Source organism: Schistocerca piceifrons, chromosome 2 (genome assembly GCF_021461385.2).
Source record: "Schistocerca piceifrons isolate TAMUIC-IGC-003096 chromosome 2, iqSchPice1.1, whole genome shotgun sequence".
Classification (NCBI taxonomy): Eukaryota; Metazoa; Arthropoda; class Insecta; order Orthoptera; family Acrididae; genus Schistocerca; species Schistocerca piceifrons.
Window position 1 is genome coordinate 1,023,761,044 of NC_060139.1, and position 27,694 is coordinate 1,023,788,737.

Sequence of the window (27,694 nt, forward strand, 5' to 3'; positions counted from 1 at the left end):
TCTGTCTGCATATGTGTATGTCACATATGCAGGGTGGCGCAGGGAAACGGGAAATTTCGAAATAACGTCATTTCCATGAATAAATTCATAAAACTAGTATGCCATTATTCAGTATGTCTTTACAATCAAAATGTCCAAAAGTGTCTCTTTACTTTTTAAAGATGACATCGGAAAGATGTGCTCCAATTCGGCATTCACACTCTAACAGCCTGTTATGAAAACTCTGTAATATGCGGTGTAGCAAATCTTGGGGAATGGCAGTGATTTCATTTTCAATGTTCTCCTTCAGTTCATGGATTGTTGCAGGACCTGTACGGTACAACTTGCCTTTAAGATATCCCCACAGGAAGAAGTTGCACACACTAAGATCAGGGGATCTCGCAGGCCATGCAATGTCACCATTACATGAAATAATGCCTCTTCCAAACAATTGACGAACTGCTGCCATCGATTGTCGAGCAGTGTGTGACGTGGCTCCGTCCTGCTGGAACCACATGTTTACAGTCTCGGTGTAAAGAACGTTTGGAGCATTTCAACATATCGAGCGGAAGTTACTGTCACTGCACTACCATCCTCACGTTCAAAAAAATAAGGGCCGATAACACCATGACATGATACAGCACACCATATTGTGACCTTCGCGCTACGTAGTGGTCGCTGGTGAAACTCACAAGGATTGTACTGTGCCCAATAATGAAAATTCTGTTTGTTCACGAATATGTTCAAGTGGAAATGAGCTTCGTCTGATATCCATAAGTTACCAAGGAAATTCGTGTCCTCGTTGATTTTAGCCAATATCTGGCTACTAAACTCCATACGTGACACTGGGTCTCGTTCATGTAAGTGTTGTACAATCTGCAACTTATAGGGATGGAAGTCTAATTCGTGCAATATTCTTTGTAAGCTTCGTCGCTTAATCCCTAGCGAAGATGCATGCTGTCGACGGAGCGGCGAGGACTTCTCTCAATTGCAACTCTAGCAGCTGCAATGTTCTCTGGGGTACGTACCGTTGTAATGCCACCTGGAGGTTTCTTTTTCAAGGCAGATCCTGTTTCTTCAAAATTACGCACCCACGTTGTAATCGCATGCGCAGATGGGACACGTCCATGACGTCTAAGCTGGTAATGCTGTCAAATGGTTCAAATGGCTCTGAGCACTATGGGACTCAACTGCTGAGGTCATTAGTCCCCTAGAACTTAGAACTAGTTAAACCTAACTAACCTAAGGACAACACAAACATCCATGTCCGAGGCAGGATTCGAACCGGCGACCGTAGCGGCCTTGCGGTTCCAGACTGCAGCGCCTTTAACCGCACGGCCACTTCGGCCGGCGGTAATGCTGTCAAAATGTTCTCTGCACGGCAGTCGCACTATCACCATTTTTGTAAAACGCTCTCACAGCTACTGCACGTTCCACACCAGTCCAGTTCTCCATGATTACTAAATGGCAATGCGTTCACATCAATTGTACAAAGTTTCAAACATCTGCTGGCGCTACAGTGCTGCCAACTGTAACGTTCAAAATTTCCCATTCCCCTGCGCCACCCTGTATTATGTGCATGTGCTCCTTTCCCTCGCTTTGACCATTTCCTCCTCCCCAGCTCTGTTCCATCTCTTCCTCTCCCCTCTCTAATTGAAAATTATAGTGAGTTCTTTATGTGCATTCACTTTTATTGTCCCCAACCAGCAAATCCTTTTATACAGAACGATGATTAAGGAAAGGTTTTAAATTAGACAATAGCTGTCCACTGTCTGTGTGTGTGTTTATGATGGAAATGTTAAGGTTCAAAAAATAGTATTTTACTGTCGTAAGATAAACAACATCAGAAAAATGTTATTGGTCGACACTGTCACTTAGCGAGTAAAAGCATTGATTGAGTAGAAATATTTTATATTTTTGTTGAAATTTATTTTCCTTTTGCAAGTTTCTGATGTACACTGGCAACCTGTTGTAAAGCTGTGGTTCACATGATTTCTATGTGCTAGTTCTTTTTGTTCACTGTGTCTCGAGTGCTGTGCTATTTTTGGTATTGTAATGTGTCTGAAATTCTTTGAGGTGGGTCCAGATAATAAAACACACTTGTGTGTATTATTGTAGGTACTGTTATTATTTTAAGCTTGCTGAATGCAGGTGTCTGTGGAGGATGATGCATTGTTATTCAGATATCCCTCTTCTTCTTCTTCTTCTGCTTTTACGGCCTCATTGGACCACTTCAGTCAATCATTTCTGGTCCTCTTCTTTGGTATTTTCCCCTTCCGAGTGGCCCAGTATCTCTTCATTCGTTCCGATGCTTTTCGTTGTTCCTTATCTGTAAATACCCTTTTCATTGTATGTCGTTTGTCAATTTTTGGTTTAAATCTTATTTCTGTGTCCCTCAACTTCTTTAAATTTTCTACAAAAAAATATCCCTCTATTGTAACAAATGAAATATTTTAGGAGGCAAGTGACGGAACTCCAAAATATTATTCTATATGTTGCAAAAGACTGAAAATAGCCAAATACGACATCTTTGCAGCTTCTGATGTACACATACTTGCAACGTTTCTAAGAGCTAAACAAACTGAATTTAGTTTCTGTGTAAGTTTTATTAAATGGTCAATAAAATATAATTCTTCATCAACAAGAATTCCCAGCATTTTTGTAGTCTTTACTTTTTCTGTGGCTTTATCACCCAAAACCAGCTCTAGGTTTGCATTTTGACTTACTTCCGCACATTGCATATAGTTTGTTTTATTTGTATTCAATGTCAATCTATATGCAGCTTGACATTGTCTGCAGTTTCTGGAGTCTGTATGTCATTTACATAGATAAGAAATGATATGGAACCTAGAATAATGTCTTGGGGTATTCCAATTCCTATTCCCACACCACATCACTAAACTGATTTTTTGATTGGAGCAAGGTGACATCAAGTGCTTCATTCTACATCCAATTTTGTAGGTATCATTGAAACCAGTTTCTTGAATACCTAGTGTTTCCCGTTTCTCTTAAAGGTTTGTAAATTAACTTTTATCACACAATGTTTTTCTAGATTTCTGTTTGTTCAGAGTAACAGGTTAGTGATGTTTGTGTGTTTTTGCCTGCCTGAAAGCCATGCTGATTACCTTTTAGTAACTTACTGTCATTCAAATATTTGTTGATTTGATGCTTCATCAATTTTTGTAATATTTTGGGATGCAGAATGTACAGATTATGTTCCTGTGAATTGCTTGTTCTTTGTTATTATATACCTTGATTTGAACAAAGATGCTGTAACTTACCAAACGAGAAAGCGTTGGTATGTTGATAGAGACAATAAAAAACACACAAACACACACAAATTTCAAGCTTTCGCAACCCAACGTTGCTTCATCGGGAAAGAGGGAGAGGGTACGGAGTCATTCCAATCACGGGAGCGGGAAGACATACCTTAGGAGGGGGAAAAAAGGACAGGTATACACTCGCACGCACGCACGCACACACACACACACACACACACACACACACACACACACACATCCGCACATATAGACACAGGCAGACATATGTAAATGTAAACAGGTTGGGCAGAGATGTCAGTAGAGGCAGAAGTACAGAGGCAAAGATGTTGAACGACAGGTGAGGCGGCAACTTGAAATTATCAGAGGTAGAGGCCTGGTGGGTAACGGGAAGAGAGAATATATTGAAGGGCAAGTTCCCATCTCCGGAGTTCTGATAGGTTGGTGTCAGTGGGAAGTATCCAGATAACCCGGACAGTGTAACACTGTGCCAAGATGTGCTGGCTGTGCACCAAGGCATGTTTAGCCACAGGGTGATCCTCATTACTAACAAACACTGTCTGCCTGTGTCCGTTCATGTGAATGGACAGTTTGTTGCTGGTCATTCCCACATTGAAGGCTTCACAGTGTAGGCATGTCAGTTGGTAAATCACGTGGATGCTTTCACACGTGGCTCTGCCTTTGATTGATTAACCTTCCGGGTTACAGGACTGGAGTAGGTGGTGGTGGGAGGGTGCATGGGACAGGTATTACACCGGGGGCGGTTACAAGGGTAGGTGCCAGAGGCTAGGGAAGGTGGTTTGGGGATTTCATAGGGATGAACCAAGAGGTTACGAAGGTTAGGTGGACGGCGGAAAGACACTCTTGGTGGTGTGGGGAGGATTTCATGAAGGATGGATCTCATTTCAGGGCAGCATTTGAGGAAGTTGTATCCCTGCTGGACAGCCACATTCAGAGTCTGATCCAGTCCCAGAAAGTATCCTGTGACAAGTGGGGCACTTTTGGGGTTCTTTTGTGGGAGGTTCTGGGTTTGAGGGGATGAGGAAGTGGCTCTAGCTATTTGTTTCTGTACCAGGTCGGGAGGGTAGCTGTGGGATGCGAAAGCTGTTTTCAAGTTATTGGTGTAATGGTTCAGGGATTCAGGACTGGAGCAGATTGGTTTGCCATGAAGACCTAAGCTGTAAGGAAGGGGCTGTTTGATATGGAATGGGTGGCAGCTGTCATAATGGAGGTACTGTTGCTTGTTAGTGGGTTTGATGTGGATGGATGTGTGAAGCTGGCCATTGGACAGATGGAGGTCAACGTCGAGGAAAGTGGCATAGGATTTGGAGTAGGACCAGGTGAATCTGATGGAACCAAGGGAGTTGAGGTTGGAGAGGAAATTCTGGAGTTCTTCTTCACTGTGAGTCCAGATCATGAAGATGTCATCAATAAATCTGTACCAAACTTTGGGTTGGCAGGCTTGGGTAACCAAGAAGGCTTCCTCTAAGCGACCCATAAATAGGTTGGCGTACGAGGGGGCCATCCTGATACCCATGGCTGTTCCCTAAAATTGTTGGTATGTTTGGCCTTCAAAAGTGAAGAAGTTGTGGGTTAGAATGAAGCTGGCTAAGGTAATGAGGAAAGAGGTTTTAGGTAGTGTAGCGGGTGTTCAACGTGAAAGGAAGTGCTCCATCGCAGCGAGGCCCTGGACGTGCGAGATATTTGTGTATAAGGAAGTGGCATCAATGGTTACAAGGATGTTTTCCGGGGCTAACAGACTGGGTAAGGATTCCAGGCGTTCGAGAAAGTGGTTTGTGTCTCTGATGAAGGATGGGAGACTGCATGTAATGGGTTGAAGGTGTTGATCTACATAAGCAGAGATACTTTCTGTGGGGGCTCGGTAACCAGCCACAATGGGGCGGCTGGGATGTTTGGGTTTGTGAATTTTAGGAAGTAGGTAGAACGTAGGGGTGTGGGGTGACGGTGGGGTCAGGAGGTTGATGGAGTCAGGTGAAAGGTTTTGTAGGGGGCCTAAGGTTCTGAGGATTCCTTGAAGCTCCGCCTGGACATCAGGAATGGGAGTCTCTTGGCAAACTTTGTATGTAGAGTTGTCTGAAAGCTGACACAGTCCATCAGCCACATACTCCCGGCGATCAAGGACCACGGTCATGGAACCCTTGTCAGCTGGAAGAATGACGATGGATCGGTCAGCCTTCAGATCACGGATAGCCTGGGGTTCAGCTGTGGTGCTATTGGGTGTAGGATTAAGGTTTTTCAAGAAAGATTGAGAGGCAAGGCTGGAAGTGAGAAATTCCTGGAAGGTTTGGAGAGGGTGATTTTGAGGAAGAGGAGGTGGGTCCTGCTGTGACGGAGGATGGAACTGTTCCAGGCAGGGTTCAATTTGGATAGTGTCTTGGGGAGTTGGATCATTAGGAGTAGGATTAGGATTATTTTTCTTCGTGGCAAAGTGATATTTGCAGCAGAGACTACGAGTGTAGGACTGTAAATCTTTGACCAGAACTGTTTGGTTGAATCTGGGAGTCGGGCTGAAGGTGAGGCCTTTGGATAGGACAGAGGTTTCGGATGGGGAGAGAGGTTTGGAGGAAAGGTTAACTACTAAATTGGGGTGTTGTCATTCCAGATTGTGTTGATTGGAACTTTGAGGTTTTGGGGGGAGTGGAGCTGGAAGTGGAAGATTGAGTAGATGGGAGAGACTGGGTCTGTGTGCAATGAGAACAGGTTGAGGTTTGCTGTAAAGGTTGTGGAGGACTCACTCACCTCAACCTTCCACAGAAGAACCCCAAAAGTGCCCCACTTGTCACAGGATACTTTCTGGGACTGGATCAGACTCTGAATGTGGCTCTCCAGCAGGGATAGGACTTCCTCAAATACTGCCCTGAAATGAGATCCATCCTTCATGAAATCCTCCCCACTCCACGAAGAGTTTCTTTCCGCTGTCCACCTAACATTCGTAACCTCTTGGTTCATCCCTATGAAATCCCCAAACCAGCTTCCCTACCCTCTAGCTCCTACCCTTGTAACCGCCCCTGGTGTAATACCTGTCCCATGCACCCTCCCACCACCATCTACTCCAGTCCTGTAACCCGGAAGGTTTACACGATCAAAGGCAGAGCCACATGTGAAAGCACCCATGTGATTTACCAACTGACATTCCTACACTGTGAAGCCTTCTATGAGGGAATGACCAGCAACAAACTGTCCATTCACATGAACGGACACAGGCAGACAGTGTTTGTTGGTAATGAGGATCACCCTGTGGCTAAACATGCCTCAGTGCACAGCCAGCACATCTTGGCACAGTGTTACACCATCTGGGTTATCTGGATACTTCCCACTGACACCAACCTATCAGAACTCCGGAGATGGGAACTTGCCCTTCAATATATTCTCTCTTCCCATTACCCACCAGGTCTCAACTTCCGTTAATTTAAAGTTGCTGCCCCTCGTACATCACTTGTCACTCAACAAAATCTTTGCCTCTGTACTTCCGCCTTGACTGACATCTCTGCCCAAACTCTTTGCCTTTACATATGTCTGCGTGTGTCTATATATGTGCGGATGGATATATGTATGTGTGTGTGTGTGTGTGTGTGTGTGTGTGTGTGTGTGTGTGTGTGTGTGAGTGAGTGAGTGAGAGAGAGAGAGAGAGAGAGAGTGTATACCTGTCCCTTTTTTCCCCCTCCATTATCTTTCATAATCATATAGTTGAGAGATAAGTATCATTTGCACTAAGTGTATTAAAACATAACAGATATTAAAAGAAATACATGTGTGTACACATACAAGCACTTTCAAACCAAGCGTTTATGCACACTTGCGTGCACGCACCCAGAGAGAGAGAGAGAGAGAGAGAGAGAGAGAGAGAGAGAGAGAGAGAGAGGGGGGTGGGTGGGTGGAGGGAGGGAATTAATATACATAACAGGCTTTCTCTGGAATAAAACAATGATTTGTGCAGGCAACGAAGATGATATATTTCAATTACATCTTACCAAAATAAAGTTTCAGTTCCTAAATTACATGCCAGTTGTACAATTTTGTAACACTGTATGTGCATGATGTGTTTAAAGTATAAAATATTTCTTTTCAGACTTGTAATCCAAATATCACTTAACATCAATAATCATTACAACAAATGCATAAAAGTAAACTATATTTTAACAACATATATTTTTACAACTTATCATAGTGATGCCGGTTGCCTTGTATTTCTTACCGCTCATAGCAATACAATACATGAAAAAAGAAAAATTTCTTCATACAAAACAATGACAATATAGTCTCTTACATTTTAAATCAAAAATCAATTCCAAAGTCACAGGAAATGAAATGAGTTGTGATAAAGAAATAAAAAAGGGGGGAAATAGAGTCTTCTCAATAGATGACAACTTTTTCCTCTGCCCTATATGAAGCTATACATTACAAAAACCTTTCTTTTAATCAGTAAACAAGTGATGAATTTACTTTCGCAAAACATGGTACGGATGAACATATATCACACAACATAAAGGAAAATTATATTTTCGTTCATAGAATTATAAACAATACACAAATATATGAAAACTGTGTAGATTAAATGACTAGAAAAACAGGGTGTTCTTACAAAACTATGTACTAAGAATAAAGAGATAAATTTGTATTAAATGACAGCAACTATTACCACTGTGAAAAATATCACATGGCACTTTTCTATTATAGGCTCTTTGTGCAATACACAATAAATAAGTCAAAATTTTAGTGCCTTGGAATCTCGTTGCAAAAGAAAATATATAAAAAAGATCCACTATGTTTCATTTTCTGTTGCCTAAATGACATCAGCTAATAAATGCATATTTACTACATCAACTATTGTCATATACACACACTGCACATTGTGCATGATGTTATATATCTGTCGTTGTTGCTAATGTAATTGTTTCAAGCAAAGCACCATATTTCTTGGGTGATGGACGGTCACTTGTGGCAAATATTTGGACACTATTTATTCCATCATCCTTATCAGTCTACATTTTTGAATTATGGTACAAGACAAACTTTTTTTTCACTTTGTGAATGGCAGCTCCTTAGTCAATTCCAAAAGATGAGATACAAACAGGGAAGTATTCTGGACAGTGGAAGTTCAAATAGACATAAAATGCTCTGTAATAATTTTCTCCAATGAAAACAGGGCTAGTGTATTAACAGGCTCACACAACTGAATTTTTTCTCTCTTTTGTGATTTGTGTATTTTGAAAATCTTTTAACAAATAAATCATTTGAACAATATGATGAAATCTTGCAATATTAAGATAATATTTTATGCGACAGATGAAGATAGTACTTGTTAATATTTCAGCTGGTGATTAATTCCGGCAAAATATTTATTTCTTTATTTTTGCAATCTGGACAAATGATTGTACTAGTCTTATTAATTTCTCACACTATAGAAATTCCAATCTTTGTGGACAGTGTACAATTTAAGTATCTTAAAATGATCAGAAAACAATTGTATATGAATTCTGAACACTATGCATATCAGACAACTCCTCATTTTTTTGGTACAGTAAAAACAAGAAACAATTACAATGCACCAATGCAACAGAATATCAAAATAATAGCTTCATAAGATCTTAAAGTCAACCTTTTAAAAAAAATAAAATAAAAAAATTGACATATGAAATAATATTTTTTAGTGTGCGTAGTAATAGCTATTAACATAATAAACAAAGATCATCACAGTTGGGTGTGATACATCAAATATTAATCTAAATATACATGCTCTCTGTAGCACAATTTATGCCATTGTACTACATGCAGAACTTTGTTTTAAGAAAAGGCAGCACCAAACCTGTGTGTCTGATTTGTTTGTTACACAGCTGAAGATGAAGCAATATTTTTCACAAGTCATAAATTAACAGTGAAAGAAAATAAAAAAAATAATGCTTCTTGATTTTTGTGTGGCTCTTCTGTGAAAACCTATGAATTAAGCAAATGATTTGTTTTCAAAATGTGTATCTGGTGAATGCTCTCCTGTTTTTCTGAACTAGTAATCTTCAAAAATCAGCCAAAAGGAATGCCACATACAATTTCTTATTAAGATAACTTGTGAATGAAAATATAATAAAATTCTAGGTTTGGCTACCACAATGACAGGGTTGTAAGGTGTATCACATATCATATCACAACGAATTTAAATGTTCACTCATACCATAATATGGCAACTTTAGAGACTAACAATGGCACAACAACATACACTTATAAGCAATATAGAACAAATTAGCTTCTTCTTGGACTACAAAATCACACTTAAATGTTATATTGCAGTATACATTTTCTCCCATTTCTTAAAACAGTTAGTCTTCATTTTACAACTGTGTAATAAAAACAAAATAGTTTGGAATACATACAGACACACAACTAGAAAAATTAATTCTTCTAACAAACAATGGCCTCATTTTGAAGAAAAATAACATTGAACATTACTGTTCATATTGGATCATATTACTTACAACAAAGTAAGGCAAATTACATTACCATACACTCCCTTCCCACAATTAGGAAGTTTTCAGTATACTGACTTATTTATAACAGTTGTCAGGTCAAAAATCATATTTTATCAGTAAATTACATGAAGAGGCAATTCTTACATTCTGCCTCACTTAGCTGCTTTTGGGTCTGCCAAAAAATTATGAAAAAACATGCACGACATTATGTACAATTGTAATGCCATAATTTGTTCTGCAATAAAATAAAAACTTACTTTCAATAATGAAGAACAGAAAATGCTTTTTCATAGCTTGCATTCAAACATTGTCCATGTACTCAAGAATATGCATTTTCACCCAGAGGTGAAAATTGTTTGCGATAAGCAAAGTAATAATAATTACAAACAAGACATTGTCACTGAAGTTTTTGTAGATTTGTAGATTTAACCAGCCATCAATCCCAATTCAGGGTTGCTTCATAGCCAACATTTACTTATTCGAAGAAATCTGCGTAATAAAATGCAGCCTCATACAGGAATGTCAACACCTAAAATGAAATAAACATAACTAATCAATCAACAGAACAAAAATACATAACTTTGATTAATTTTGCTTTCTTATTAGAGTTGATCTACTGACCACATACTACTACTTTTTTTCCCAACATAAATGTACTGATAGAGCACAAACTGAATATGAAAGGGTGTACTGTAGATTTGTCCTTACATAGTAGTTATTATATCACACATGTCTAAGTTATAACATCACTTTTAAAGGAGCGGCACCAATACAATAAACTAACTCTACAGGGGAAAGAGGACCTTGAAAGAGCACCTTGATAGTGTGGAGTTTATTAGACGGGGCAGAAGCCAACCAGAGGACATGAAGCACATTCCAACTGGTAATCCCAATGGAGGGCAGTATCAGGAGGTTGATGCCCACATATACACAGGGAGGGAGGGAGGGAGGGGCGGGAGGAAGCAGTAGTTTTTATCAGTGATCAACATTCCCATAGTACAGAATGTATTCATACTGTATACACACATTATCAAAATGTTTTTAAGAATGCTTACTACTACAGAAATAATGTTATCCTGAAGGCATTATAGACTGAACTACAATGAATGACTACCTAAGAGGAAGACTGCATCACACTCATTTGTAATGTGTAGAATAACATGTGATTATTATACAACAGATGAATGATGGGTTTCAATCTCAAAAGTTACTGCAAGGTTCAACTGTCTGTGAACTGTCTGCCAATATTCGAGGAGAAGAATTCAGAAGGCCATGCTTAGCATGGAGGGCCAGAAGAAGGGGGCATTCCACCAAGATATGACTTACTGTTTATAAGGCTCCAAAATTACATTGTGGGGGTGGTTTGTTACAAAAAATAAAACTGTGTGTTAGCCTGGTATGAAAAATGCAGAGGTGACATAGGATGATAGATTCCTTTCAGGAGGAATGGAAGGAAGAGCAGCATGCAACAGCACTCACCTTGATAGTGTGGAGTTTATTAGACAGGGCAGAAGCCAACCAGCGGACATGAGGCACATTCCAACTGGTAATCCCAATGGAGGGCAGTATCAGGAGGTTGATGCCCACATATACAAAAAAAAAAAAAGAATGGGATATGTAGGATGATCAGGGAACTGTTGAACACAAACTGCATAGGAAACCAAGAGTTGGTACTGTTGGAACTGAGGGGTTAGATACCCACTTCGACAAGGAGACTGTCTACAGGTCTATCCAGAAGGTGGCCAGATGAACACCACGATGATTGACTAGGTCTAACAATTTCAAAGCAGAAGTCATAGCGAGCCATAACCTGGCAACCATATTCCAGAGGGATGAGACCAAAGGCCAGTAACTACAGAGAAGAGTAACACGATCCACACCTCAAGAGGTGTGGGCAAGGAAGCAGACAGTGTTAAGCTTCCACATGCAACTAGTCTTTAGTAGACTAATATGGGGCAGCAACATCAGTTTTTTTATAAAAAAGGAGGCCAAAAGATGGGACTGTGCAACAAGTTCCTAGTGCTGGGTACCCAAGTAGAGTTCTGGGTCGAGCAGCACCATGGTACAACAACAGATTGTCATGATCTGCATTTTTGTAGGAGAGAACTGGAATCCACAGGAAATAGTCCATGCAAAGGCCCATGGATCGAGCCTTGGAGCTGATGCTACTGAATGGGAGCTATACCAAATGTGAAAGCAATCACCATACAGCACAGGGTGACCAGAGCTCACCATCCCACTGATTATAATGAGGAAGAATGACACTCATGACAGAGCCCTGTGGGGTGCCATTCTGTATGTCCTGTAGAGAAATATGAACAAGAACCAAGAACAATTGTCAGAATAAAAACTAACGAATAAAAATTGGTAGACAGCCTCAAAAGCCAATCATGGAGAGTAAGTAAAATGTGATGGCAACAAGCACTGTTGTATGTCTTATGTAGGTCAGAAAAGACTGCCATAATGTGTTGACATTTAAAAAAATGTCTGTCAGGATTGCTGCTTCCAACCAGGCCACGTACTCGGTTGTGGATTGTCCCTACTGGAAACTACGGGAACAAGAGGCTGCCAAGACTCAAGAACCGAGCATAATCTGAGGGCAACGATCTTTTCAAGCAGTTTGCAGAGCACATTAATGAGGCTAATCGGTTGGCAGCTGTCAAGAGATGCCGTTTTCTTTTTTCTGGCTTACAGATTGGGACAATGATACTACCTCACCATTGTGAATGGAAGACACTTTCGAGCCAGTAATGGTTGAAGGCCCTGAGTAAATGAAGCCTTGGAAGAACATTCAGGTGTCTGATCATCTGTTTATGAATTGAATTAGAGCCTGGGGCCTTATCTTGAGACAAGGCAACAGCCTGAAGCAGTTCCCTGTCAGTGAAAGGTTCATTACATGATTCAGTTTTGTTGGATAGAGGGTCCTCTTCAAATTGTCGTTTCTGCAGTAGAGAGATAGCTGCCTAAGAAGAGGATGGCGATGCTTTCACAAAATGGGTTGCAAGGTGATCAGCAAGAACCTACACATCAGTACAAAGACCAACCTAAGGACACACCCCGGAACAGTTGTTGATCATTGGTGGTCCAGAAGTCTGCATAGCTTGGCCCACACCAGGGATGAAGAGCCATACATTCCTAGGGAGGAGACGTAGTTCTCCTAACATTTCTTCTTACTGTGCTTAATTAGATAACGAGCCTTTGCATGAAGTTGCTTAAAAGTGATAAGGTTGGTCAGCAAGCGATGTCATTTTAATTGTTGTAGGGCCCTCCGGTGATCCTGAACAGCTATTGCATAGTTATTGGCCAACAATGGCACTTGCCAGCAATGGAGGGGCATGTAGGAAGGGCAATAGCAATTCCAGCAGTGTGGGTGATTACGTCGGAGAAATCTTGCACAATTTCATCGATGCAATCTGACAACCAGATGGTGAAGGTAACAGCAGGGCATACAATTGCCAGTTAACTCTTTTTTTGAAGCAACCAATGTGTTAGTCGGCCTGTCTGGCAGTCGCAAGGCAGCAACAGGATCACTGGTGGCGTGCTCACTGTCACAAACATCGTCACATAGTGACCCATGAAGTGGTGTCATGAGACTGGGGAAAGAGATCATTAGACAGATATCTGGAAAGATACCACTTAAGTGGGTAGGAATATGGTCATTGAGGAGATGCAGATCATGATCATTAAGATGTTGGTCCAGTAGAAGGCCACTACCAAGTGAAGTGACACTCCCTCAGAGGGGTTGAAGCACATCAAAATACACTAGTAGGAGAAAAGGGGACAAAATTATTGGACTAAGGTGGTCAAGTCATGGTAATTAAGTGACCTGCCTGAAGGTATGTAAAAGTATCAAATAGTGATCTCTGATGTCATCTGCATTCACACTGCTATTGCTTCCACCTTTGTACGAAGGGCAATCCTTACTTTGATGACACCTGTGTGAACCAATGTACAGACCACTCCAGACACCCTCTCAGGGCCAGCACGATTTGACAGAATGCATGATAACCATGGACCACTGGGGAATGGTCATCAGTGAAGTGTGTTTCTTGTAGAGTAACAAGTATTTGCAGAAGAGGAGGAAATAACGTGATGTAGTTCTGGAAGGTGACTGTAATATCCCTTACAGTTTCACTGAATAATTATGTTATGGGTGTCCAGGTTAGGCACGAAGGGTTCAGGAGAACTGGTCATGCCTCAAAATCACTGCCTGTCATTGATGGGGGTGGAACAACATCAATGGTTCAGAATCAAATGGAGTGGGGGGGGGGGGGGGATCTGGCTCCTCTGAGGTCACTGGAGTAGCCTTGCCCCAATTCTTCTTCTTTTTCTTCTTCTCCTTTGTGGCCATTGCGATTCTGATAAGGGCCTATCCATGATAAGCATGAGGACGGATGAAGAGCGGGTGGCCCTGGCCCATAGATTGCAGTTCATTCAGCCGTTGGCTGGTGTCGGGCCCCTGATATGACTTTCTAGAGAAGGGGCTTACCGTATTTACTCAAATCTAAGCCGCACTCGAATGTAAGCCACACCTGAAAAATGAGACTCGAAATCGAGTAAAAAAAATTTACCGAATCTAAGCCGCACCTGAAATTTGAGACTCTAAATTCAAGGGGAGAGAAAAGTTTTAGGCCGCTCCTCCAAATCGATACAAAGTTGGTCCATTGTAATATGAGACACAATTTAGGTCGAATGAATGACGATACAGCTATAGTAGTTTGGTTCATGTCGTAAGCTTAGCAGTTAAGCTTTACCAGGTAGCCATTGCTATGCGTCAGGCGTTCCGTCCGTATTTATACGGGTACCCTTCCTTTTTCATGTGCTTCGTCAGGTTTGAATCGATTTCTTATTTTTCTTTGATCTGATAAGTTCTGTTCTCTTTGTTATAGGTGTTTACGTCACTATAAGCTGAAACTGCATTACTGTACTGTGTCATGCATTGTTTGTCGCATTCTGATAATGAGTGTTTACGGCCTGTCGCCGCTCGCGGCATGGCTTGCTTTTGTGCGCGCTACCGCCGCTTACAATAAAAAAAGAGAGGAATTGTCTCATTAGCAAAACAATGGCAAGAGATTGCTATTTGTTGTTACTTACACTGCTGCTTTCTTTGATAATGATCAAAAAGAACCAAATAATAGACTGCGTATGATAGAAGATGTTCTGAATGAGAGTTTAGCTAAAATTTTTCTCCGTTTGAAAATCTTTGCAGATGCCTCTTTTGTACATTACATTCTGCACAGAAATTAGAGTCATCTTAGATTTAAAAATCTAACCAATTGCCATGCTTCATTTCTGACTGTATCACTCTTAGGCATAAGAATAATACGAATATAAACATGACACGATATGTATATTCTTCTGCATTTGCTGTTGTCTCACTCTAGTTTTGTAGTTTATTAGGCAGACAGGATTTAAATGAGATAGCAGCAAACACGAAAGAATACATGGCAAAATGTTTATATTCGCATTAGTCTTATGGTGAAGAGAATACTGCATGTGATTCACAATTCATAGAAGTTCCTATTAGCAACCATCTCTTCTCACAGGTAGGAAAATATTCAGAACAAACAGTTGGCCATATTGACAAACATCCCAAACAGCCCTGTCAGTCGAATTTTCGTAGTACATTGAAATGCTGCTACATTTGAAGATGAACAGTACGCAATTTGTATTTAATTCATTGGATAATGTATGAAAATGCAGTGGTTGAAACTCGGGGCGGAGAAAAAAGCTTGTCTTCCACCTTTTTTTTTTTTAATTTATTTACTGACGCAGAGGTTTTGGCGCCAGTATTTATCTTTGTGCCTGTGCATGCCTGTGTAGCGCTACATATATTCTCGGCTGAAGTTAGTTGTGGCGGCAACTACCAACATTTTTCAGAACTTCCGCTTACTTTGCACTCGATTCTAAGCCGCAGGTGGTTTTTTGGATTACAAAAACCAGAAGAAAAGTGCGACTTAGATTCGAGTAAGTACGGTATGAGAGGGAGCCCTGTCACTGGTCTCTGCCAGAGGAGGGAGCTGCTCCTCCAGCTAGATGTGGGAAGTGGTTTCCAAAGGCGGTGCCACAGGAAACACAAGAGAGGAGGGTGGTGGGAGAACTGGTTTTGAAAAAAAAAACTGAAGTTGTGGGAGTGATGGGTGTGACTCACACATAATTAGATGTCATATCAACAAGATGTAGGTGTTCATACTTTTTATGTGCCTCCGTGTAACACAGATGGTCAATAAATTTATGTTCCTAAATTTTCTTTTCTCTCTTGAAGACTGGGCAAACCAGTGAACATGGAGGATGGCAGTCCATACAACTGACATGCAAGAGTAGTTCTTCACAAGAAGTTTCTTTGTGGAGTGATCATCTGTAGTTACCACATTTTGGGTCTGCCATGTATTTGACCAAAGCACAAGCATCAGAAGCACTTCATGGGTAGTGGTATGTGCAGTTTCACATCACAGCTGTACATCATGACTAACTTTTTCTGGGAGAACAATCCCTTCAAAGGCTTCTATAAAGGTGCCTGTATCTGTTCTATTATCCTTTGGATCTTTTTGGAAGCATTGGACAAAATGTATACCTTACCAAGATTAACCTGCAGCTCCTCATTTGCTTTGGCTGGTACGTCACCCAGACAGTCACATGCCTGAAGAATTGCAGATCGTGCAGCAAAGGAGGCTTCAATCAATAGAGATCCATTGTGCATTTTTCCCAATGACTCAACTTCTCCAAATTTATCTTCAGTATGTTCCACAAAAAATTATGGATTTGTTGTGGTAAAAGTATGTCCATTAGTTTGGGTACATACTAAGTTTTGGATAACTTTTTTCAGTCCCAGATGTGTGGCCTGTCCGTCTTCCCATGGGGTAGCCAGGATAAGGAAAGCAGCAGGGTTATAACTGCCTGCACTGAAATTTCAATTCCTGTCTGAAGAGATGGTTGGACCAGAGCAGCCAATTTTTGGTGTAATTTTACAGATTTCATGTGTGAATCATAAGCCCTGATGCCACTTACCCCAGTCAAGAGCTCTCCCAATGAGTGTCACCCAGACACAGCAAAGGCCATCTAGCAAGAGGGCATGCACTAGGAGCTAGCAGCTAGGACATCCACAGTGTGATCTTGGTGTTGTCATGGGGTCAACCAAAAGGGTACTTAATGACCCTAACATGTCAGATTGGCAACTGCATTGGCTTTCAAGTGCAAATATGAGCCTATAGAAGTACTGTGAACAGATGACCTTTAACACTGCATGCAGTGTGCTATTTAAGGTGTTCTTCCCCCAGTCAGTCCACACTATAGAAAAATTTGAAAAATGATGGTTAAACCCATCAGGGCACCACAAATTACTTTAGCCAGAAGGTGGTGAATGAAAGAATATTCCAAGACAGGAAGGCAGAACATTGGGAATAGATGGGTCAACAACAAAGGCTGCCACCATGAGAAATTGAGAAAGAGATGGAATGATAGCCAGAGATGAGAGATTGCAGCACAGGCAAGAAAGTACACACTGCAATAGCTTGGGGCTCCATGCTCGCCACGCACACACTCACGAAAGAGTCATGGGTTGCCTGAGGGCCCATGGTTTGCTTATAATGTTGCCCGAGTTCAGAGTGTTAATCAGCTACATATTTGTGTGTTGATACAATCTGATACAGTACAGCCCACAAAACTGATATTTTGAAGACCCTGAAACTGTATTTCAGTCAATTTTAGGATATGTGATGAATGTATGACATTTCATACAAAGTTAAAAATTCAGAATCCGTAACTCAAAAAGGTGCAAATGTTCTTATTTTTCGTGTGGAACCTTACACTAACTCCAAAGTTCAGGATGGTTCAAATAGCTCTGAGCAGTATGGGACTTAACATCTGAGGTCATCAGTCCCCTAGAACTTAGAACTACTTAAACCTAACTAACCTACGGACATCACACACATCCATGCCCGAGACAGGATTCGAACCTGCGACCGTAGCGGTCGCGCAGTTCCAGACTGAAGCGCCTAGAACCGCTCGACCACACCAGCCGGCTAAAGTTCAGGATGTCTATAAGGTCCACAACAGGGATACTATATGATGAAGATGTCAAGAATAAGAATAAATACACTGAGCAAGGTGTTTACTGCACTGGACTTACATTCAAGAGGAGATTCCCATTCAGCCACACACTTTTGGATTTTCCATTATTTCCCTATTCCAACAAATGTCATAACAGTTTCTTTGAAAAGTTCATGACTGATATCCTTCCCCAACACTGGCCTATCTGAGCCTGTGCTCCAACTCACATGGCTTTCTCTTTGATGTGTCATTAAATCTAAATATTGTCCTCTTCCTTAAGACCAAAGATGTGTCAACATCACAGATTGGCTGAGAAAGAGAAAACAAAGTGGTAGTGTCTGGTTCAACGGCAAAGCTGCTGCTGAGTCACTGTAATTTTACTGAGAAAGGATCAATGTCACAATTCTTGCTATGAATGTGAATCAAGGAACACTTCATTCTCTCTCTTTCTCAAGATTTGTAGTTCACTGCCAATTTCTACAAGGTTCTTTAACCTGATGCTGTAACATCCAGAGTATTCTGAAACAATTTAATTTAAAAGTTGCTGCTGAATTACTCTGGATGGGAAGTCAGGTAACTCTGAGAAACCGTATACTAGAGAATTAATGAATTCTCATGCTGTTCTAAATGTCCACCTACACTTATACTCAAAAAGCTATGCTATGGTGCACTGCAGAGTGTGCGTGTGTACCAGTATTATTTTTGCCCTTTCTATCAGGAATGTGGGAAGTAAGATTCTTAGTATGCCTCCATATTACCCTCAATTTCTCTAATTCCACTCTCACTGGTTATTATGCAACACATACATCAGAGAAACAAACATTTTTGCTAACTCATTTTGGAATATCTGGTCTCACAATTTCAACGGTAAGCCCTTTCTGCAATATACGGCATTTTCCTTCACGTTTTGACTCCCACATGAATTTTTTAAGCAACTACATGGTGTTCTAGTGTTCCTTGTGAAAAATCATGCAACTGTTCTCTGTCTGTTCTACTAATCTAACTTGGCAGGAGTCCCAAAATGTTGAACAGTATTCAAGTACAGTTGAATGAGAGTTTCGTAAGTAAATTTCTTTGCGGATGAATTACACTTCCTTCTGATGAATCTTAGTCTGGGATACGTATATTCTGTAACTAGAGTTATCTGGTTGAATGAAACAAAGTTTCTTGGGTTGGCCACATTGTCTAACATGTTCTGTCTTTTTGTCACATCAAATTAGACTAAAAATTGAAGGGAAAATGTACAATCATCTAAATGACACTTCTTACAGGAAAATGATTTCAGATACAACCAGCTGGATGCAGCATATAACAACTGAACATCTTCGAAATTTTTTACAGATGAGACAGTGAATAAACTTTGACATCTTGCTGCTGCACCACCCGAGATGTATGAACTTCCAAAGGTGCACAAGGAGGGCATAGCCTTTGAGGCCCATAGTAAGCATAACAGGACCATGAATGTACCTGGTTGTGAAACACCTGAGAACAGTTTTGGTTCTGACAGCTGACAAATGTTAGCACATTAAGAATTCTGCTAAGTTAATATAATTTTTACAAAATTTCAGACTGACCTACTCAGATCTTATGGGCAGTTTCCATGTTGTGTCACATTCACTAGGGTACCAATTAAGACATCCCTAGAACTAACTGGGAAGAAATTTGGATCCACGTGCTTATGGGTAGCCCACTGTCACTTACTGTTGCCAATATGTACATGGACCGTTTTGAGGAAAATTTGCTAGACTTATCATATGGTCACATAGGGAAGAATGACTACAAATGTTCTTGCAACACCTTAACTCTATCCACAACTTAATAAAGTCCACCATGAAGGTGGAACAAAATCCCATTCTTGAATGTTCTGGTACAGAGAAAACTGGATGGAAGTCTGGTACACAGCATCCTCCACAAGGCATCTTACATGAACCAATATCTTCATGTCTCCAGTTGTCATCACCCATCACAAAAGGAAGGAGTGCTACACAAGGTAGTCCACAGAGCTCATTTGATCTATGACAAAGGAAGTTCAGCATTGTAATGAGCCCAAAGCCAGTTGACAGGCAGGAAGCCCCACCACAATCGAGAGCTGAGGAAGGTACACACACAGAGAGAGCTTACATTTCATATGCAACATACTGGGAAAAACTGGCAGAATTTTCCACTGTCACACCCTCAAATGTATACGTACAACCTGCTGGTAAAAATTATACTACTTCTTGGTCAGTAAAAGATGATCTGGGACTCTGGAAACTTGGTGTGTACCACATACCATGCAACTGCAGGACAGCATATGTCAGATAAGTCATTAGCAAGGTTGAAGAAAGGTGCTGTCAACAAAATCAGCAACTGCTGAAAACTGCTGAGATCCAAACTCTAAAATGAGGTATGAAGACACAAAAGTTTTGAAAAATGCATCCCTCTTTTGGGACTGTGTATAAAAGGAGGCCACTGAATCTGGCTATGACAGAACCTAATTAATAAGGAAATTGGATTTCAACTTCTCCAAGCACAGAACCCAGCACTGAAGCTGCTTCTGATGCAGCTGAGGCAGAATACTGAACAGATTGCTGACTGAGGTCCACCACTCGATTCCTGAGAGCGAGAACACCATCACAAACGACACATTTTGCAGTTTACATATGGGTCAGGAGTGGGAGGGGAAGTATAAATATTCCACCCTCCAGCCCAGCATGTCAGTCAGCAAGAATAACCTGACGATGATGGCAAGTTACACCACCGAGAATTTGTTCTATGACACCCGATAAGTGTGATTGTATGAGCGAGAGGCTTTCAAGGTCCAGAAATGCCTTGTGAAAGGTGTCCTAAATGTCACAGCAAGCATACAGTGTTCTATATTTGCAACAAGAAAGGGCATCTGGCTACCATGTGTATTAGGCATTCAGTGGCACAGATGATGCACCACATCACAAAAGCTGTAAAAAATGAACTTCCCCAATTGCAAGCCACTGGTCTCATCAGCTCTGTCTCATCAAGTCAACATGCTATGCACATGGCAGATCTTTGTTTTCCCCTCATCATCCCATTGGGTGCACTCCCTCATCCTGGGATCCGAGAGGCCTGCCCTTCATTTTTAACCTTTCCCAACCATTCTCTCTCTCCGCCCTTGAAAAATAAACTGTTAGCTCACAAAGCTAGGATAATGATTGTACTTTTGTTTGTGTCTATCATCAGTACTTTTCCTCCTGAGGATAAGTACTGGCCAGAATAATGACTCAAAAAATATTCAACTACCTAAAGAAAAGTATATCAACAATAAAAAAATATAGAGAGCTACTTTTCATCTTAAAACCATTGTAATATTACATTTTAGCCATGTTTTGATCACATAGCCAGTGGAGATAAATACCGCCTCCTTCAGCTTATTTTGAAAGCAAAGATAACAACAAATGCAATAAGGCAAATTGTCAACAAAACAACCAGTTACTGGTTGTTAATTTCAAAATAGAAATCAAGTGATTCTACTACTAACTATTGTACACCATGTTGTCTGGCAGTGGGATACAGAGGGGGACAGATGACTCAGTGTATAGCAGTTAAGAACATCAAGGAAACAGAATGCTTGAATGTAAACTGCTGAGAACAGCTCAAAATGTGTAAGTGTTACGCTACAAAATTAAAGAGATTGTAAATAATTTTTGTATAAAATAAATCAATATTCTGTCAAAACTGGAAACATATGAATATTACAAATACTTACATTTCATAATACCATGCATCTGCAGTGGAATGTTTTTCATGTTTTCACACGATGGCCTCCTTTTATAAAACCATTTCGAATCTTTCCATGACCATTTCTCAAATCTCCATTCATTTTGCATTTGCGGCTCTCAAAGAGAACATCGGAATCAGAGTCTGATTCTGACAGCATGACCTTCCCATGAGGAGCTATAAAATTAAAGAAATGGAAAACATATTTAGGCAAATCATCTGGCATTAAAGTTAAATTCTAAAACTAAAACTGTGTCTTCTATTTTAAAAGTAGTCATTCCATGTCAAGTCATCCATGCCATCTCACCCACCACCACAGATTTTATTGAAATATGGTTTACTTGTTCCCCTATGGAGACAAGTAACCACATGCTTTCTTCTGAATTAAGCGCGCGCACATGCACGCGCGCGCGGAAACAGATGTGCTGTTTATTGCACAGCATGATTTTATAATCTGTACTCTGTGGATTGGGTGATGACATTGTAGTTCTGTCAGAGACAGCAAAGGACTTGGAAGAGCAGTTGAACGGAATAGACAGTTCCTGAATGGAGAATATACATCAACAAAAGCAAAACGATAGTGGAATGTAGTCGAATTAAATCAAGTGATGCTGAGGGAATTAGATTAGGAAATGAGACACTTAAAGTAGTAGATGAGTTTTGCTATTTGAGGAGCAAAATAACTGACAATGGTCAAAGTAGAGACGATGTAAAACGTGGACTGGTAACAGCAAGGAAAGCGTTTCTGAAAAAGAGAAATTTCTTAACACCGAGTACAGATTTAAGTCAGGAAGTCTTTTCTGAAAGTATTTGTATGGAGTGGAAGTGAAACATGGACGATAAATAGTTTAGACAAAATGAAATGAAATGATTGTATGGCATTTATTGGCTGGGATATCCCTTTTGGGGTTCGGCCGCTGTATCGCAAGTCTTTTTAGTTGATGTCATGTAGGTGACTTGCATGTCAATGATGACGAAAATTATGAAGACAACACCCAGTCCCTGCTGGGAATCGAAATCGGGCCCCCTTGCATGGTAGGCGGTAACACCACCGCTGCGCTATGGAGGCGGACTAGACAAGAAAAGAGTAGAAACTTTCGAAATGTGGTGCTACAGATGAATGCTGAAGATTAAATGTGTAGACCATGTAACTAATGAGGAGGTACTGAACAGAATTGGGGACAAGAGGAATTTGTGGCAAAATGTGAGTAGAAGAAGGGATTAGTTGGTAGGTCACATTCTAAGGCATCGAGGGATCATCAATTTAGTATTGGAGGGAAGTGAAATCATAGAGGGAGGCCAAGGCATGAATACATTAAACAGATTCAGAAGGCTGTATGTTGCAGCAGTTATTTGGAGATGAAGATGCTTGCACAGAGTAGATTAGCATGGAGAGCTGCATCAAACCAGTCTCTGGACTGAAGACCACAACAGCAACTCTGTGGATCTGAAGTTGGCAGTTCAGTCTTGCTGAAACTAGTAATCCAGTGCACACACATGTAATCAAGACAATGAAAAGCTTCATATCACAAGCAGACAGAATTTGGAGCATTAATGATTGCATGAATTAGGCTGAGACAATTGTGATTATCACAATCAGTCATATTAGATGGTTTAAACAGTGACAGGCACATTCAGTCATGGTTTGTAGGAGAAATAAATGAAGCAGGCGGAAAGGCATGGTGTAACAAACTTCAGGAAATGGTGGGAGAAGTTGTCAACTTTGTAAAAGCATTAAGGCAGCTACATGACTTTGAAAGACAAGAATGTTTAGATTTCATCACAATTGTTGAATGCTGCAAATGTAAGAATGATCACCACGAATGGCAGGACTGCAAAGAAAAACAAATTTGCTACAGTTGCGGGAAACAGAGTCATGTATTGAGAGACTGTAAGAAAATAAAAACGAGTAAGATTATCAACAGACAGATTGGAAAAATAGTAAATGAGTACAGTGATGAATGTGCCACCGTGCAATTGCCTCCAGGCCAAGAGAGTGATTCCTGTCATTCCAACCAAAAATGAGATATAAATTGACTTCCTGGTAAGTGAAATATATTATCTGTTTTAGCAGAATATATACCAAACATGAAGCACCAATCACACAGAAAACATTATTCGTACCACATATTTGAAGAGTTTTAGTGTAAAAAATAGTAAAAGGGCAAATGGATGTTGAAATTATGAAACCAAGAGATTCTGCAGATCTCCTTCCCCCTCTCTCCAATAGTTATTAATTAAAAAATAATAAAAAAATCACCTCCTGGAGACATGAAGTTTTATTTTTGTACTAATTACTGAGCTCTGAAAGCAATAACTACACAGGATATTTGCACCTTATCAAATATTTATGTTCAGTAAGCTAGAGTGGCTAGACTGTGATATTGCTGCCCCCCCCCCCCCCCACGCCCCACCCCCCAGCCCCTGAAATCTTGGTAGTGGTGACAAGCAGATCTGCAGTGTAGCCCGAGGTCTAGGTTACTTCTGATTGATTAATGTTGCAGGCATCCCCAGTACGGAAATCATGAGCCGTGCCTGTCCTGGAGAATCTCCTCAATATGGATCTAATGGAATGAAACATACAGCTAACCTGATATGGGTGTAGCTGACATTTCTTGTAAAAATCAGAATAACTAGGCTTGTAAAAATCAGAATAACTAGGCTTGTAACACATGGATAAGGGTAAATGGCAAGGAGATAACTAATTTGGTACTGCATAACTGCAAATAATAATAATAAGTCAGTAAAGTGCAAAATGGCTAAGCAGGGATGGCCAGAGCACAAATGTAAGGATGTAGAGGTTTATCTCACTAGGGGTAAGATAGATACTGCCTACTAAGAAAATTAAAGAGACCTTTGGAGAAAAGAGAACCACTTGTATGAATATCAAGAGCTCAGATGGAAACCCAGTTCTAAGCAAAGAAGGGAAAGCAGAAAGGTGGAAGGAGTATATAGAGGGTCTACACAAGGGCGATGTACTTGAGGACAATATTATGGAAATGGAAGAGGATGTAGATGTAGATGAAGATGAAATGGGAGATATGATACTGCATGATGAGTTTGACAGAGCACTGAAAGACCTGAGTCGAAACAAGGCCCCGGGAGTAGATAACATTCCATTAGAACTACTGACAGCCTTGGGAGAGCCAGTCCTGACAAAACTCTGCCATCTGGTGAGCAAGATGTATGAGACAGGCAAAATACCCTCAGACTTCAAGAAGAATATAATAATTCCAATCCCAAAGAAAGCAGGTGTTGACAGATGTGAAAATTACCGAACTATCAGTTTAATAAGTCACAGCTGCAAAATACTAACGCGAATTCTTTACAGACGAATGGAAAAACTAGTAGAAGCCGACCTCGGGGAAGATCAGTTTGGATTCCGTAGAAATATTGGAACACGTGAGGCAATACTGGCCCTACGACTTAGCTTTTGACAATGTTGACTGGAATATTCTCTTTCAAATTCTGAAGGTGGCAGGGTAAAATACAGGGAGTGAAAGGCTATTTACAATTTGTATAGAAACCAAGTGGCAGTTATAAGAGTTGAGGGGGCATGAAAGGGAAGCAGTGGTTGGGAAGGGAGTGAGACAGTGTTGTAGCCTTTCCCCGATGTTATTCAATCTTTATATTGAGCAAGCAGTGAAGGAAAGAAAAGAAAAATTCGGAGTAGGTACTAAAATCCATGGAGAAGAAATAAAAACTTTGAGATTCGCCGGTGACATTGTAATTCTGTCAGAGACAGCAAAGGACTTGGAAGAGCAGTTGAACGGAATGGATAGTGTCTTGAAAGGAGGATATAAGATGAACATCAACAAAAGCAAAACGAGGATAATGGAATGTAGTTGAGTTAACTCGGGTGATGCTGAGGGAATTAGATTAGGAAATGAGACATTTAAAGTAGTAAATGAGTTTTGCTATTTGGGGAGTAAAATAACTAATGATGGTCAAAGTAGAGAGGATATAAAATGTAGACTGGCAATGGCAAGGAAAGCGTTTCTGAAGAAAAGAAATTTGTTAACATCGAGTATAGATTTAAGTGTCAGGAAGTCGTTTCTGAAAGTATTTGTATGGAGTGTAGCCATGTATGGAAGTGAAACATGGACGATAAATAGTTTAGACAAAAAGCGAATAGAAGCCTTTGAAATGTGGTGCTACAGAAGAATGTTGAAGATTAGATGGGTAGATCACATAACTAATGATGAGGTATTGAATAGGATTGGGGAGAAGAGAAGTTTGTGGCGCAATTTGACTAGAAGAAGGGATCGATTGGTAGGACATGTTCTGGGACATCAAGGGTTCACCAATTTAGTATTGGAGGGCAGCGTGGAGGGTAAAAATCGTAGAGGCAGACCAAGAGATGAATACACTAAGCAGATTCAGAAGGATGTAGGTTGCAGTAGGTACTGGGAGATGAAGAAGCTTGCACAGGATAGAGTAGCACGGAGAGCTGCCTCAAACCAGTCTCAGGACTGAAGACCACAACAAGAAGTCAGTGAAAGACTACACAGCAACTAACAAAAGTCAATGGCTTATTTTAAGTACAGCTTCACTCGGCATGATCCTGATGTATGTGGTACAACATTGCCTTCCACTGACCTCTGAACTGTCTTAGCCACTCAGCTTTTGTGGTTCCTACAGTTCAATATGGGTTCAAAACCATGGTGCAATTTTGCATTTCCACATTAACAAATCATTGCCAGGGGTTATTTTACAAATTGTAATATAATAAATTTTATGTAGAATACAAGTATAAAAAAAAAGGCAAGCTTGTTTAGCTCACCCCTTGGGATCATGGCATCACCTTCTCCATCGCTGCCCAGGAGAGAGTACTTCTGCCTTTTACGTGGACGTCGAACACAAACTTTCTGGAACAGGCATGACAAGGCCCAGCCGCCACCCACAATCATTAGCATTGCCACAAACAACACTATCACCACGTACAAGATACTCCAATCTGAAAGTAAGTTAGTAATAGATGTAATACATCAAATGGGATGAACACTTTACTGTTACAAAATTTTTGACCCTGAAATATGCTCTGCTAAATTATTGTATTTTTAGTTATTTATCCTCATCAGTTAAGGTCTCCTATCCCTCACTTACATCGGAGCAGCATTTTACACAAACGCTATTTTCAACTACAAAGCTACTTAAAGAATTATAACAATTTTAATGCAATAAATAACAATAAAATGGTAATAACAAATTTAAAAATGATTTCAATCAAGATCGGAATGTACCCAATGACATTGGGAATAATGGTACTGACTAAAAACGGATAGAAGTAATGCTACTACTACTGCTACTACAACTACTGCAAATGATTATCTGTTTCTGGAATAAATACATTTTATGTTCACTTTCCAGGTGACACCTCTTTATTTAAATACGTAATGATCATTTACTTAAAAGAACTGTTAATAATTACCTGATTCAAGAATATGTGCGCCAATAATTTCATTTTATGTACACTTTATAGGCAATGCCTTTTAAATTAAGTATGTAATGGTCATTTACTTATGAACGAATGCTTCAGTCATTTAAAAATTTATTACTAAACCTATACCCTATCATCATCTGATGAAATATGTTACATGTTGTCCTCTCTGTATGCTGGAGTTGGCAGTGCTTGCTTGTGTCTATGAATGGTGTGTGTTGTCTTTTGCTGATAAAGGCTGTGGCCAAAAGCTTTACGTAAGTGTCTTTTCATCGTGCTGTCTGCAACTTACTGTATCTTCCTTATAGTACGTAGGAATCTGTCTTATCTTACATTTTTGGAGAGATCTAATGTTATTTTATGCATGATAATTTAAAAATACATATGGCCACTGCATGTATGAAAATATTATGATTTTTTTCTAATTAAAATTATTGGAACTATCGTCCTAGCCAGATACACGCCTCACTACTGGTAACTAGTCATGCAGAGGCTCTTGGTGTAGCTGCACAGATCTTCAGAAGTCCAATACTGTACACAGAGCTTGCATCATACAGGAAACACCCTGTACATACTTCCAACAGCTGCAATTTGATTGGAGAGTAGATTTCTCTATACATTACAAATATTTTAGTTCGTTGGTAAATTTCATGTGGTATTGAGTGAATGTCATAAGTTATTTCATTAACTATGAAAATATGTAGAAAAGGACATGTGAGAACTTTAATTCTACG

At 40.3% G+C, this 27,694-nt stretch overlaps 1 protein-coding gene across 2 annotated transcripts in view; it reads right to left on the reverse strand.

Moving 5' to 3' along the window:
- Positions 1-7,218: 7,218 nt before the first annotated feature.
- The window catches only part of LOC124776437 (dyslexia-associated protein KIAA0319-like protein), a 154,083-nt gene continuing 133,607 nt past the window's right edge, over positions 7,219-27,694 (reverse strand). Inside the window, exons 17-19 of one of the 2 annotated variants that reach the window (XM_047251436.1) lie at positions 26,325-26,477; positions 21,510-21,697; positions 7,219-10,268 (exon numbers count right to left, since the gene is read on the reverse strand). In XM_047251436.1, coding sequence (XP_047107392.1) covers positions 21,546-21,697; positions 26,325-26,477 — 305 coding nt within the window. In that variant the 3' untranslated portion in view covers positions 7,219-10,268; positions 21,510-21,545. Of the gene's footprint in view, positions 10,269-21,509; positions 21,698-26,303; positions 26,478-27,694 lie in introns of both variants that reach the window. The other variant, XM_047251435.1, reaches the window with a different exon arrangement.